Source organism: Ranitomeya variabilis, chromosome 6 (genome assembly GCF_051348905.1).
Source record: "Ranitomeya variabilis isolate aRanVar5 chromosome 6, aRanVar5.hap1, whole genome shotgun sequence".
In the NCBI taxonomy this organism is placed as follows: domain Eukaryota; kingdom Metazoa; phylum Chordata; class Amphibia; order Anura; family Dendrobatidae; genus Ranitomeya; species Ranitomeya variabilis.
This window is the reverse complement of record NC_135237.1, coordinates 575,180,051-575,194,009: the sequence shown is the minus strand read 5'-3', so window position 1 is coordinate 575,194,009 and position 13,959 is coordinate 575,180,051. Positions and strand designations below refer to the sequence as shown.

Sequence of the window (13,959 nt, the reverse complement as noted above, 5' to 3'; positions counted from 1 at the left end):
GCCCGCCGAGCGGAATTATGATATTGGGAATCGGGAGCTTTTGGCCATGAAGTGGGCTTTTGAGGAGTGGCGTCACTGGCTTGAGGGGGCCAGACATCAGGTGGTGGTATTGACTGACCACAAAAATTTAATTTACCTTGAGTCTGCCAGGCGCCTGAATCCTAGACAGGCGCGCTGGTCGTTGTTTTTCTCTCGGTTTAATTTTGTGGTGTCATACCTACCGGGTTCTAAGAATGTTAAGGCGGATGCCCTTTCTAGGAGTTTTGAGCCTGACTCCCCTGGTAATTCTGAGCCCACAGGTATCCTTAAGGATGGAGTGATATTGTCTGCCATTTCTCCAGACCTGCGGCGGGCCTTGCAGGAGTTTCAGGCGGATAGACCGGATCGTTGCCCACCTGGTAGACTGTTTGTTCCTGATGATTGGACCAGTAGAGTCATCTCTGAGGTTCATTCTTCTGCGTTGGCAGGTCATCCTGGAATCTTTGGTACCAGGGATTTGGTGGCAAGGTCCTTCTGGTGGCCTTCCCTGTCACGAGATGTGCGAGGCTTTGTGCAGTCTTGTGACGTTTGTGCTCGGGCCAAGCCTTGTTATTCTCGGGCTAGTGGATTGTTGTTGCCCTTGCCTATTCCGAAGAGGCCTTGGACGCACATCTCGATGGATTTTATTTCGGATCTGCCTGTTTCTCAGAAGATGTCTGTCATCTGGGTGGTGTGTGACCGTTTCTCTAAGATGGTCCATTTGGTTCCCTTGCCTAAGTTGCCTTCTTCTTCCGAGTTGGTTCCTCTGTTTTTCAAAATGTTGTTCGTTTGCATGGTATTCCGGAGAATATCGTTTCTGACAGAGGGACCCAATTCGTGTCTAGATTTTGGCGGGCATTCTGTGCTAGGATGGGCATAGATTTGTCTTTTTCGTCTGCTTTCCATCCTCAGACTAATGGCCAGACCGAGCGGACTAATCAGACCTTGGAGACATATTTGAGGTGTTTTGTGTCTGCGGATCAGGATGATTGGGTTGCTTTTTTGCCATTGGCGGAGTTCGCCCTCAATAATCGGGCCAGCTCTGCCACCTTGGTGTCCCCGTTTTTCTGTAATTCGGGGTTTCATCCTCGATTTTCCTCCGGTCAGGTGGAATCTTCGGATTGTCCTGGAGTGGATGCTGTGGTGGAGAGGTTGCATCAGATTTGGGGGCAGGTAGTGGACAATTTGAAGTTGTCCCAGGAGAAGACTCAGCTTTTTGCCAACCGCCGTCGTCGTGTTGGTCCTCGGCTTTGTGTTGGGGACTTGGTGTGGTTGTCTTCTCGTTTTGTCCCTATGAGGGTTTCTTCTCCTAAGTTTAAGCCTCGGTTCATCGGCCCGTACAAGATATTGGAGATTCTTAACCCTGTGTCCTTCCGTTTGGACCTCCCTGCATCTTTTTCTATTCATAATGTTTTTCATCGGTCATTATTGCGCAGGTATGAGGTACCGGTTGTGCCTTCCGTTGAGCCTCCTGCTCCGGTGTTGGTTGAGGGTGAGTTGGAGTACGTTGTGGAAAAGATCTTAGACTCCCGTGTTTCCAGACGGAAACTCCAGTATCTGGTCAAATGGAAGGGATACGGTCAGGAGGATAATTCTTGGGTGACTGCCTCTGATGTTCATGCCTCCGATCTTGTCCGTGCCTTTCATAGGGCTCATCCTGATCGCCCTGGTGGTTCTGGTGAGGGTTCGGTGCCCCCTCCTTGAGGGGGGGGGGGGTACTGTTGTGAAATTGGATTCTGGGCTCCCCCGGTGGCCACTGGTGGTATTGAACTTGTGTGCATCATCCTCTCTGTTCACCTGTTCCCATCAGGATGTGGGAGTCTCTATATAACCTTGCTCCTCTGTCAGTTTCATGCCGGTCAACAATGTAATCAGAAGCCTTTCTTTGCATGTTCCTGCTACTAGACAACTCCCAGCTAAGTTGGACTTTCGTCCTTGTTTGTTTTTGCATTTTGTTCCAGTTCACAGCTGCTGTTTCGTTACTGTGTCTGGAAAGCTCTTGTGATCTGAAATTGCCACTCTGGTGTTATGAGTTAAGACTAGAGTCTTAAAGTAATTTCTGGATGGTGTTTTGATAGGGTTTTCAGCTGACCATGAAAGTGCCCTTTCTGTCTTCCTGCTATCTAGTAAGCGGACCTCGATTTTGCTAAACCTATTTTTCATACTACGTTTGTCATTTCATCTAAAATCACCGCCAATATATGTGGGGGCCTCTGTCTGCCTTTTGGGGAAATTTCTCTAGAGGTGAGCCAGGACTGTATTTTCCTCTGCTAGGATTAGTTAGTCCTCCGGCTGGCGCTGGGCGTCTAGGGATAAAACGTAGGCACGCTACCCGGCCACTGTTAATTGTGCGGCAGGTTTAGTTCATGGTCAGTTTAGATTCCATCTTCCAAGAGCTAGTTCTTATATATGCTGGGCTATGTTCTCTCGCCATTGAGAATCATGACACAGAGGTGTCCCATACACAATGTCTCTCTTCTAACCCCGGTTAGCATAACATGGATCCCTTTCCGTTACCTGTTGGTGCCTCACAGGTTTCTCGGATACCTCTCCTCCACAGAGGTATCCTTCAGATGTTTCTCACTCTGACCCCAGTCAGTACAACACGGATCTCCATCCGTCACACACACTGGCATGTGCTTGGTCCAGAGCCCTACCATGTGCTCTTTAGGAATCCTATTCTCCAGGACTTCCCACACAGGCTTCCAGGACCTTCCGGCATAGACCATTCAGATCCACACTCCAAGACCATGTGACCATCCCTCAGTCACATTATATAGTACTAACCACTCCCACAGGTGGGAGCGTGGATGTGTGGCTAGTTTGTCCCGCCCATCTCACACAACTAGCCTAGTAAGTCTCCCTTACAACTACACCATAGATATACACACTCTTGAGGGACTACAGGTCCCAGAACAACAACATTGCATCAGACTTACCACTCAGACTCCCTCTGCGACACATATTGGCCATTCACAATAATGCCAGTCACTGTTTCACCATGATTATAATGACAAATATACCTCCATGCACATCCCAAGGAGCAAACACAGCGCCCCCTAGCTGCCACAGGGGTCACTACACCACATATTCCCCCCTCTGTTCAAACCCGTGGGGTTGAACACTTGTCACACACCCGGGATTTCAGGACCGGGTACGCAAGTCACCTTGTCCGACCAGTCGAGAGGACCATCTCAGTCGGATTTGGGCAACATGGTCAATCTGGTGTCGCAATCCCCTTGCACCCATACGACCTGTCTGGACTGACTCTTTGTCAACACGTCCGCTACTGGGTCTCCCATGTAAGTCACTCAGCTCTGAGCTGAGGAGTGACTGCCTCTAACTCTTCCTTCAGGCTGGGTACTTCCACCCTTTGTCCACATTTCAGGTCGAAAGTGGCCGCCATCAAATGGGCGTACCAGTCCTGTAAGGTGCCATCCTTCAACCCTTAACTGCTCCATTTCCTTCAGATATACCATGCGATACTCCAGCAGAGTCTGTATTTTGCTAAGACTCTCCACTGTTCCCACAAGAAGAAGGGAACCATACCCTTTTCTCAGGGTATTTGGTCTTCATGGACACCAGGTATTCTCAACCTTACCACTCCAGACTTATCCACCATCTCTTGCATGGCTTGACCATTCCTTCCAATGACTTTCTTCACCCTAGAGACGGGTACCTGTATTACATCTTCTCAAAGACTCCGAGCTTTCCTCACATGCTCCAGTCGTCTAGCAGCTTCTTCATTCCGCAATTGGGCCATCCATTTTGTACGCACATATCTCAGGTGCATGTCACTCAGGGTAGCTACCCTCTTAGCTGTGACACCAGTTGTGGACAGTGTCACTAACTGGTTAGTTTCTGGGGTCCAATTCACCTTACACGCCCCCACTGCCTTCTTGAACTCTTCATGCATAGACTCCCTGGCACAGGCCTCTCTCACGTCTTCAGGTACATCTATCATGCATTTGAACAAGGAACTCTCCTTCTCTTCAGCTGTCATTAGACACCCATCTTGTTCAGATTCCAGAGCCAACTTCCTCTGAACATCACCAGCTTCCAGACGTTTGGCAAAGATAGACACCTGCCGCTCCACCTTCTCCCAGGCTGCTTTATACATTGACTGGCTTTCTTCCACCTCTGAGCTCCGCCACCTCTTTCTCTAAGGCACTCACACGACACTCAGCGGCCTGTCTCCGAAGCTCCTCTTGCTTCAAATGGGTATCCACAGCCTCTTGGACCATGCTTAGCTCGCTCCCTCCCTCCATCCTCTGGATTGGCTGAGCTTTCATCACGCGAGGTGGTATCTACTTCAGACCCCACTCCTTTGGTGGCCTCCTCCAGTTCTTCACAAGGTGCAACTGGTACCACTTCTTTGCATCCTTTATGTCTCCGGCGACGGGAGGACTTTTCCTTCTGGTGGGGCTCTTCTTTACTGTACTCTCTTACTTCCTCAGAGTTACAGTCACCTGCATAGTCTGTGTCATACCCCACAGTATGGTGAACCCCCAAGTCACACTCTTTCCGGGTGTCAGCTCCACACATTTTATCTACCACATCACTAACAGTCATATTGTGGCACACATCAGGTGATGTCATGTCCGTAAGTTGGGACCGTCCACCATCTTCCTTGGTCACGCCTAACTTAGGACTGTCAACTATAGGGGGTGCATTCTCTGCATTAATTTTCATATACATCAATTCCACAGACACTTTCCCATTTATCCACCAGTCCCACTGGGTTTTCAAATCTCGCCCTATTACCATAGTGTACAGTAAGTCCGGGACTACTCTTACATCGTGATACATGGACTCCTTTGTCATGTCAATGTAGAGGCAGGCTGCCAAATGTCCTTTAACGTCCCCAGCTGTGTCATTCACTCTTGTCCCTAACCCAGGTAACACAGTGCATTCAGAAGGGGTTCTCAGCAAAGTCGCTTTACTCCCTGGGTCTATCAGTCCTATCACACATTCTCCATCCAACAAAAAGGAGCACTGTCGTGATAAACCATTAGCTGAGCAATCCACAGTATAACATGGACCTGCATAGTACAATTTCCCCTGGGGCCCACCGGTCTGCGCCACCCTTTTAACTTCAGGAGGCTCCGCCCCTTTTTTGGACACTGGCATTCCCCGGGTTACCGCTCCCTTTTGGGACACCACCCCCTTTAGGGTTACCACCCCTTTTTGGGCAATTACTCCCTTTTGGGATACCACCCCCTTTTGGGACTCCGCCCCTTTTTTGGCAACCATCCCTGTTTGGGTTTTCCACCCCATTTTTTTGGGATGCTACCCTTTAGGGACACCACTCCTTCCCTGGGGTACACCCAACAGTACCAGTTCACACAGTACAGAGAAAAAAAACACGTCTCTTTGGGTCGCACAGGCCCTTTAAGAGTCTGTACGGAAAGAAGAAAAATAAATGTTTTGTTTTTTTTTCTTCCAACACTTCACCAGCTCCTGCCGGCAATCACAAGCCGCTGCTGCTGAACCTCTCACTGCCACTGCAGCCGCACTCCACAATGCTCTGTACGGCTCCACCGCAGACTTCGTGGACCCGCCGATCCACAGCAAGACGCTTGTCACCTTCGTAACCCCGCCGAGTTACCGCAAGACGCTTGTCACCTTCGTAACCCCGCCGAGTTACAGCATTATTGCACAAACACTCTTTATCTCACTGATCCCGATCAGAATCACACGGTTGTCAGACCGTCGACTCCTCTGGCTCAGCCAGCACTGCACATGTGCTTCTTAGGGAACCGTTTTGCCCGCATTCGAGTACCAATTGTAGCATAGCGCCTACTACGTGTCTTGGGGGACACTCACTTGGCACGGGATTAACACACTCAGGCACGGTTTTCTTATAAAACAGAGTCTTTAGGTTTATTTCACACAACATAAACCACATCCACAGGAATTAGTAACAGTTTGAACACCATCTGGACGTATTCAACTTCACCACAGTTTGTCTCTGACCCCGGTCAGCATTACACACGGTTTTCAGAACGTTACCCGTTGGCAAACTTAACAGGTTCCTGGACACCTCTTGGCCTCAGAGGTGCCCCATACACAATGTCTCTCCTCTAACCACATGGGGTTTTTTTGCCTTCCCCTGGATCAACATGTTAGGGCATGCTAGGCTATGGGTTGAACTAGATGGACTTAAAGTCTTCCTTCAACCTTAATAACTATGTAACTATGTAACCCCAGTTAGCATAACATGGATCCCTTTCCATTACCTGTTGGTGCCTCACAGGTTTCTCGGATACCTCTCCTCCACAGAGGTATCCTTCAGACATTTCTCACTCTGACCCCGGTCAGTACAACACAGATCTCCATCCGTCACATACACTGGCATGTGCTAGGTCCAGAGCCCTGCCATGTGCTCTTCAGGAATCCTACTCTCCAGGACTTCCAACACAGGCTTCCAGGACCTTCCGGCATAGACCATTCAGGTCCACACTCGAAGACCATGTGACCATCCCTCAGTCACATTATATAGTACTAACCACTCCCACAGGTGGAAGCGTGGATGTGTGGCTAGTTTGTCCCGCCCATCTCACACAACTAGCCTAGTAAGTCTCCCTTACAACTACACCATAGATATACACACTCTTGAGGGACTACAGGTCCCAGAACAACAACATTGCATCAGACTTACCACGCAGACTCCCTCTGCGACACATATTGGCCATTCACAACACTGCCAGTCTCTGTTTCACCACCATTAAAATGACAAATATGCCTCCATGCACATCCCAAGGAGCACACACAGCGCCCCCTGGCTGCCACAGGGGTCACTACACCACAATATACATATTTGTTCATCCAAGCCAGCATAAGTACACTTGTCAAGGTAATTACGAATGGACAACAATTTTGTGCATTATTATTCATACATTTTCAGTATTATAAGTCCATATATATAATAAACCACTGGTCAAGTGAACAGAAAACATTGCATAACTTCATGTCAGCTTGGTAGTATGTATCCAAAAAAGAGGGGAGAAAAAAAAAAGGGGAAGTATTCTCCTTCCTCTCTTCTCCTCTCCCCTTCATTTTACAACCGATTAAGTCATAACTATCTTATCCTAATCTGCCGCCCAATATCTATATATATTATAATATCTATTAGATGTCGTAGAGTATGTATTAATGCGTTTCAACCATGACACTCATGGTGGTGCCAGGCCACCATGTCCTCATACAGTAAGACAAGAAGATTTCCACTTGTCCCAAATCTTATCAAACTTCTTTCAGCAGCTCCTGTTTTGATGTAATGTCCGGTCAAACGGTATGATCGAGTTTACCAATTCTTTCCATGTCCCGAGAGAGGGGTGTACACTACCCATCCAATGCAATGCTAACACCTTCCTAGCCAGAAAGAGTGTCTCACGTCGAAAAATCTTAACATAGTGTCCCTAGGCTTCATCATCTAGCACCCCAAATAAACAAAGGGATTGAGAGGAACAGGGGATTCTACTAGAGAAGTCAACAGCGACGTTACCTGGCTCCAGTAAGACTGAATAATGGGGCAACCCCATACCATGTGTATAAAGTTTGCTTCCAGCGAATGACATCTCAAACATTCCGATGTCTGAAACCGACCCATCTTAAAGAGCCGCAATGGAGTTAAATATGACTGATGTATGATATATAATTGGGTCATTGTATTATTGACTGAGGGGGACACTCCAATCGGAGATTCAAGAATTTCCTCCCAATTCTCATCTTGAGCATCAGGAATGAGAGCTTCCCACCTTCCCTGAATTGACACAATAGCAGAATTGGTTCCCACCTATAACATGTATTTGTATGAAGCTGAGATGAGACCCTGGGGACCTTGTGATTTAAGAATTCCTATGAAAGGGAACGATGAGATCATTTGAGTCAAACTCACAGAACGTAGATGTGACTGGAGAGCTGATCTGAGCTGAAGAAAACGAAAGAACTGGGACCTCGGGACATTATAATTAGACTCAATTTGCTCAAAGGACATCAATACTCCATTATCATACAAATCTTTAATCGAGAAAACATTATGTGACATCCAAAAATTAGCAGACGGGTGACCCAACAACACCGGAAAATAAGAATTGTTCCACAGTGGCATCTCTGCTATAATATCCTCAAAGTGGATGACTTTTTTAATTTGTCTCCAAACAGACCATGCTAATTTAAGTAGAGGTAGTAATCAAGGGGCACCAGGTCTATTTGTTTCTAAGAAACCTAATGGGCAGACCACCTTTGCAGCATGCATTAATTGACTTTCTGAGTTGGGTAGGCATCCACTTACTCAAAGCCTTAATTTGTCCGGCTAGGTAATATAAATAGAAATCTGGCAATGCTGCTCCCCCCATCTGTTTGGACCTCTGTAGAGTAGAAAGTTTAAGTTTGGGTGTACCTTTCCCCCATATGAAAGACGTGGTCAAGGAATTTAGATTCGTGAAGAAGGATTTAGGAATCAACACCGCACTATGTTGGAGAGAATAGTTGAGTTTAGGAAGAAAAACCATTTTAATTAAGTTTATACGGCCAGCTACAGATAGCGGAGGTTTACCCCATGAGGTAAATTTAATTTTGACTAATTCCAGTAGAGGAATAATATTAAGTTGTAGATCAAGCTCACTGTCTTTGGATATGTTAATACCTTGATATTTAAATAGTACATGCAAGAAAAAAGAAGGCACTCCCCGATCCAAAAGTTGGCAATCTTTATTCAATCTTCATATGAAAACTTCATGGCTGGGGGAGTGAGGAAAGGAGCTCATGCAAGCAGGAGCAAATGACAGCCGTTTCGCGCTGTGCTTGCGCTTCTAGTGGTCAGCATGTGTGAAGGCATGGAATACATAATATACTGGCCACAATACACTCTCCCTCCCGTCCAGCCCCTCCCACACCACCAGAAATACAAAACATTAAAATATGCACAATTAAAAACAAAATCATTACATGTCATCCCAAACGTCCATAACGACAGTGAGAAACATCAATACTACACTCACTCCTGCCTAATCCATAAAGAAGAAAAAAAAAATTCCTTTCTCTGTGACTAGGCAGGAGTGAGGTTTTATTCATTCACATTTAAATACCTGTATGCGCTCGAATACTACATCACCCACCTACGCACATACTATGGGCATACGTTGTAAAACAACAGCCGGACATAATAGCTGTTTTGCTTACTGCAGGAGCACCGCCATATCTACCCTATCATTGAAGCCTAGTGGACCCATTATGCCAGTGCGCATGATCCACCTAGCTTCCCTTTTCAGCAACAGATTATCCAGATTCCCTCCTTTCTCAATCCCTGCAAACATCAATACATTAGGGTTTCCATTATGCTTCTCCTTAATATGCGAGATCAATTTTGGGACTCCCTTCCCCGATGCTATTGATTTACAATGTTCCCGGAACCTAACATACAACGGGCATATCATTTGTCCTATGTAATAGTATTTGCACAGGCAAAACACTACATATACCACATGATCTGTCTTACATGTTATAAATTCAGTCACTAGATGATCTACTGCTCCCATCCGCAAAACCCATTCTGTGACATGTTGCTTACAGAAAGGGCAATGGCCACATTTGTAGTTACCTTTAGGGATGCCAGCACTGAGCCAGTTTCCGTCTCGTTTCACAATGCGATTTCTTACCAACTTATCCCTTAGTCTCACACTGCGTTTATTCGCAATTAATGGACCTCTTGCTATGACATCTGCAATGTCCTTGTCTCGCTCTAGAATGTGCCAATTCTTCCTTATGGCTGAGCGTATCTGTTAATCCATCGTACTATATCGAAAACAGAATGTGAACCTTTTCTCTCTTGCCTTACCTACCATGTGTCCAGGGATCTTCCTCTTTCCAGATATAGTAATGATTTGGCTCCATCTGTGCTTTCCAGAAAGAAGCAGTGGATGTTGCTTGGGGAAAATTCCAAATCTTCTATTGTAGCACCCAGTACATTGCAGTCCCCAGTACGTTGTAGTGACCAGTACGCTGTAGTGACCAGCACATTATGCCCTGCTCGTCCTTCTGATGACATACACCCATAAATTATGGGGACTTTCGTCACTGCAGAAATGCCAAACATATGGATGCTAAATGTGCTGTAGGCACATTGTGGGACTCCGAAGGGAGGATGCATTTGGGAGTGTAGAATTAGCTGGATTTCTATTGGGAGTTGAGGAGCCACAGAGATTTTCCAGATTCTTTGTACTATTAGTAACATAGTAGCTCCCTATATTTGTATTGACAGATGACAGACCTGAGTCAGGTCTTGCTTCTTTTGTGGACTAAGTTGAAGCTTTTTTGGGGGGGTACATGTTATATAACATGTGGGATCACATTTATCCAGTGCTCTACACTGAGCACTCACATCAAGGTTTTTATCTACATTTCCAAATGATGTGATATGGATGAAACCTCCGAGGGATCCATTCATTATAATGAGGCAGTAGTGCTATGCTGGACACCTTCTCACTTCTGTCCAGCGGTGTCCTTCTTTTCAGGAGTGCACAAAACTGTTGAGGGCTGCACTTTAATGCAAGTCTAAAAAGATGGAGACTGCCAGATCACAGGCCAAATGGCGTCCACGCTGCCTTCATCTTCCTCATTATAGGGAATCTTCCACCGGGTTCAGTTGGAATCACGTATTTCAGAGATTTACATGGAAACCCTGGCGCAAGTGCTCAGCGCAGAGCGCAGGATAAATGTGCGCTGAGTCTTACTGCAGTCTGTGGCAGGAAGAAAGAACAAATCACCAGCACTCAGACTGCTCCCCATGCCCCCTCATTCACAGACTGCTCTCCATGCCCCACGCTCACAGACTGCTCCCCAATTCTTAGCTTCATCAATTCTGAATAGTCCTTTTACCCAGGCTGTGGGGAGCTAAACGAGAGTCTGGCTGCATATACAGTGAGTCTTAGATTTTGGCAGCCCATCAATACCACTGTGGGTCTCCCAGCATCAACTCCCTGCCACTGACTGTCCTTCTTAGACATTATTACGGTTGGTTGTATCAGCCTCTTAGTATGGATATTCCAAAGAACAAGGATAGGATGATAAGCAGAGGTCACTACATGATGTTCTTCCTTTCTCTCTACAGGAAAACCCTTTAACCCAGCAATGTTCCTGGCCAGCGCTGTGGGAAACATCATCAGTTCTGTGCTATTTGGGGAGCACTTTGATTACAAGGACGAGAAGCTGCAAGAACTTCTTACATCTACGTCCAGACATATTAGAGGATTCTCATCTCTGCTAAACATGGTGATCTATGATTATATTATGGGGCCATTTTCTTCAGAGCTTCAGGCTGTTCCATTGTTTGTTTGGTCCAAGCGTCTGCCTCCGTTCCTAAGAATGCAGCGTGAAGGACCTTCGATGACGTCGCGGCTTGTGATTGGTCGTGTGACCGCTCATGTGACCGCTCATGCGACCAATCATATTAGAGGATTCTCATCTCTGCTAAACATGGTGATCTATGATTACATTATGGGGCCATTTTCTTCAGAGCTTCAGGCTGTTCCACTGTTTGTTTGAGATAGAATCACATTGTAAGCTGTCATTTAGTGTTGAGTGATACCTTCCGATATGCAAAGGTATCGGTATCAGATTGGATCAGCCGATATCCCAAAAATATCGGATATCGCCGATACCGATACCCGATACCAATGCATATCAATGGGACACACAATATCGGAATGGTTCCCAGGGTCTGAAGGAGAGTAAACTCTCCTTCAGGCCCTGGGATCCATATTCATGTATAAAATAAATATTAAAAATAAAAAATATGGATATACTCACCCCTCGGACGGCCCCGGCTCTCACCGGTCCAAGCGTCTGCCTCCGTTTCTAAGAATGCAGTGTGAAGGACCTTCGATGACGTCGCGGCTTGTGATTGGTCGTGTGACCGCTCATGTGACTGCTCACGCGACCAATCACAAGCCGCGATGCCATCGAAGGTCCTTCACTCCCTGCAACTTAGGAACGGAGTCACCGCTAAGAGCCAGGGGCCACCGGAGGGGTGAGTATATCAATATTTTTTATTTTTGTTATTTATTTTTTACATGAATATGGATCCAAGGGCCTGAAGGAGAGTCTCCTCTCCTCCAGACCCTGGGAACCATACGCACCGCATACTTCCAATTCCGAATTCCGATATCGCTAAAATATCGGAACTCGGTATCGGAATTCCGATACAGCAAATATCGTCCGATACCCGATATTTGCAGTATCAGAATGCTCAACACTAGTTGTCATTACTAGAGATAAGTGAATATTTCAACGTTTGGTTCAGATTACGATAGCCGAATTTCCATTATTCGCTGAACAAAGAAGAATGACATTACAGTCAATGGGAGGCAAAAACTAACTTCAAACGGCCCCAAAAGCTGCCAAAACATATCAAATTAGGGGCATACACCAGGAAAGTGGCCTCAATTCATCCACAGTACAAATTGTAGCATGGCACAACAGCATTCAGCCAAGCATGGGGTATCGGCATTTTTTTAAATGTGCAACAGCTTTGCACACACAACAATTTCACCGCCACAAAATAGCAACGTGGGATATGGCGGGCTGTACCACATTTAGCAACAGAGAAAATAGCTTTTTTTTTTATCGGCGTGAGGTCTGCAGACAGCTTAATATCACCGCCACAAAATTATAATGTGGGATATGGAGAGCTGTATCACGTTTAGCCTCTCTTGTAAGCTGCAGACCCATGGACGCAGCTGGTCACAGCCACAATCCAATGGTTGAGGATGCATTTCTCATCATGGCTGCATCACTATGTGTCTGTGATGTCCGGTGCTCAGGAAGGATATAGTGGAACTAGACCGAGTACAAAGGAGGGCAACAAAATTAATAAAGGGGATGGGGAACTTCAATACCTAGAGAGATTAGCAAAATTAGGATCATTTAGTCTAGAAAAAAGACGACTGAGGGGTGATCTAATAACCATGTATAGCAATATAAGGGGCAATACAAATATCTCTCCGAGGATCTGTTTGTACCAAGGAAGGTGATGGCCACAAGGGGGCATTCTCTGCGTCTGGAGGAGAGAATGTTTTTCCACCAACATAGAAGAGGATTCTTTACTGTTAGGGCAGTGAGAATCTGGAATTCCTGCCTGAGGAGGTGGTGATGGCGAACTCAGTCGAGGGGTTCAAGAGAGGCCTGGATATCTTCCTGGAGCATAACAATATTGTATCTTACAGTTATTAGGTTCTACACATTTAAACCCAGATTCATGTTAGTAAGTAACCAAGAACCATATCCGGGCCCCTATATCCACAACTCCTAAATAATCACATTTCAAAAAGGAGGACACCAGGAGTGTTATTTTTTGATTAAAAAAGTGAATGTACAAAATTTATTGAAAAAATTACAAAAAAATACACACATGTAACAGTACACCAAATAAGGACACCATTAACTGACATCCAGTACCATATCCATAACAATATCGATAAAGTTCACCTTTGCATATATAAATAAGGAAAGAAAGGTCTGCCACCTGCAAAAACCCCAGACTCACCAAGCCTATTAGTTAAACCCACAGTAACTGGATCTAAACCATTCTATTTATTCCACAAGGGTCAGGTCTGTGATAAGCCCAAGGTTAGCGCTGGCCAGTGGGAAAACCCTTGATAAACCTCCATAAACAGCCAATCGGCATAAAATTTAACATAAGGATAACCCATAGAAAAACCTCTCACCAGGTACTGGAGTCCCCTGAATTGGGTGCCACCCCGACGCGCGTTTCGCTGCAATAATGCACACTTTCTCAAGGGGAGGTGTTCATTCTTACTCAGGTAGGACCTTATATCCCAGAAATCCCAGGTCACTTGTAGATCACATGACCGGGTTGCTGAACTGGATGTGTGTGAGCGGTGCATGCGCCTGCAGCCAACCCCCCCTGCAAGCACCCGG

The 13,959-nt window shown here is 46.1% G+C and overlaps 1 protein-coding gene across 1 annotated transcript in view; it reads left to right on the top strand.

Annotated features, from left to right (window-relative positions):
* The window catches only part of LOC143783144 (cytochrome P450 2C20-like), a 133,749-nt gene that overhangs the window by 52,019 nt on the left and 67,771 nt on the right, over positions 1 to 13,959 (top strand). The window contains exon 5 of the mRNA XM_077271466.1: positions 11,132 to 11,292. Coding sequence (XP_077127581.1) covers positions 11,132 to 11,292 — 161 coding nt within the window. The remainder of the gene's footprint in view (positions 1 to 11,131; positions 11,293 to 13,959) is intronic.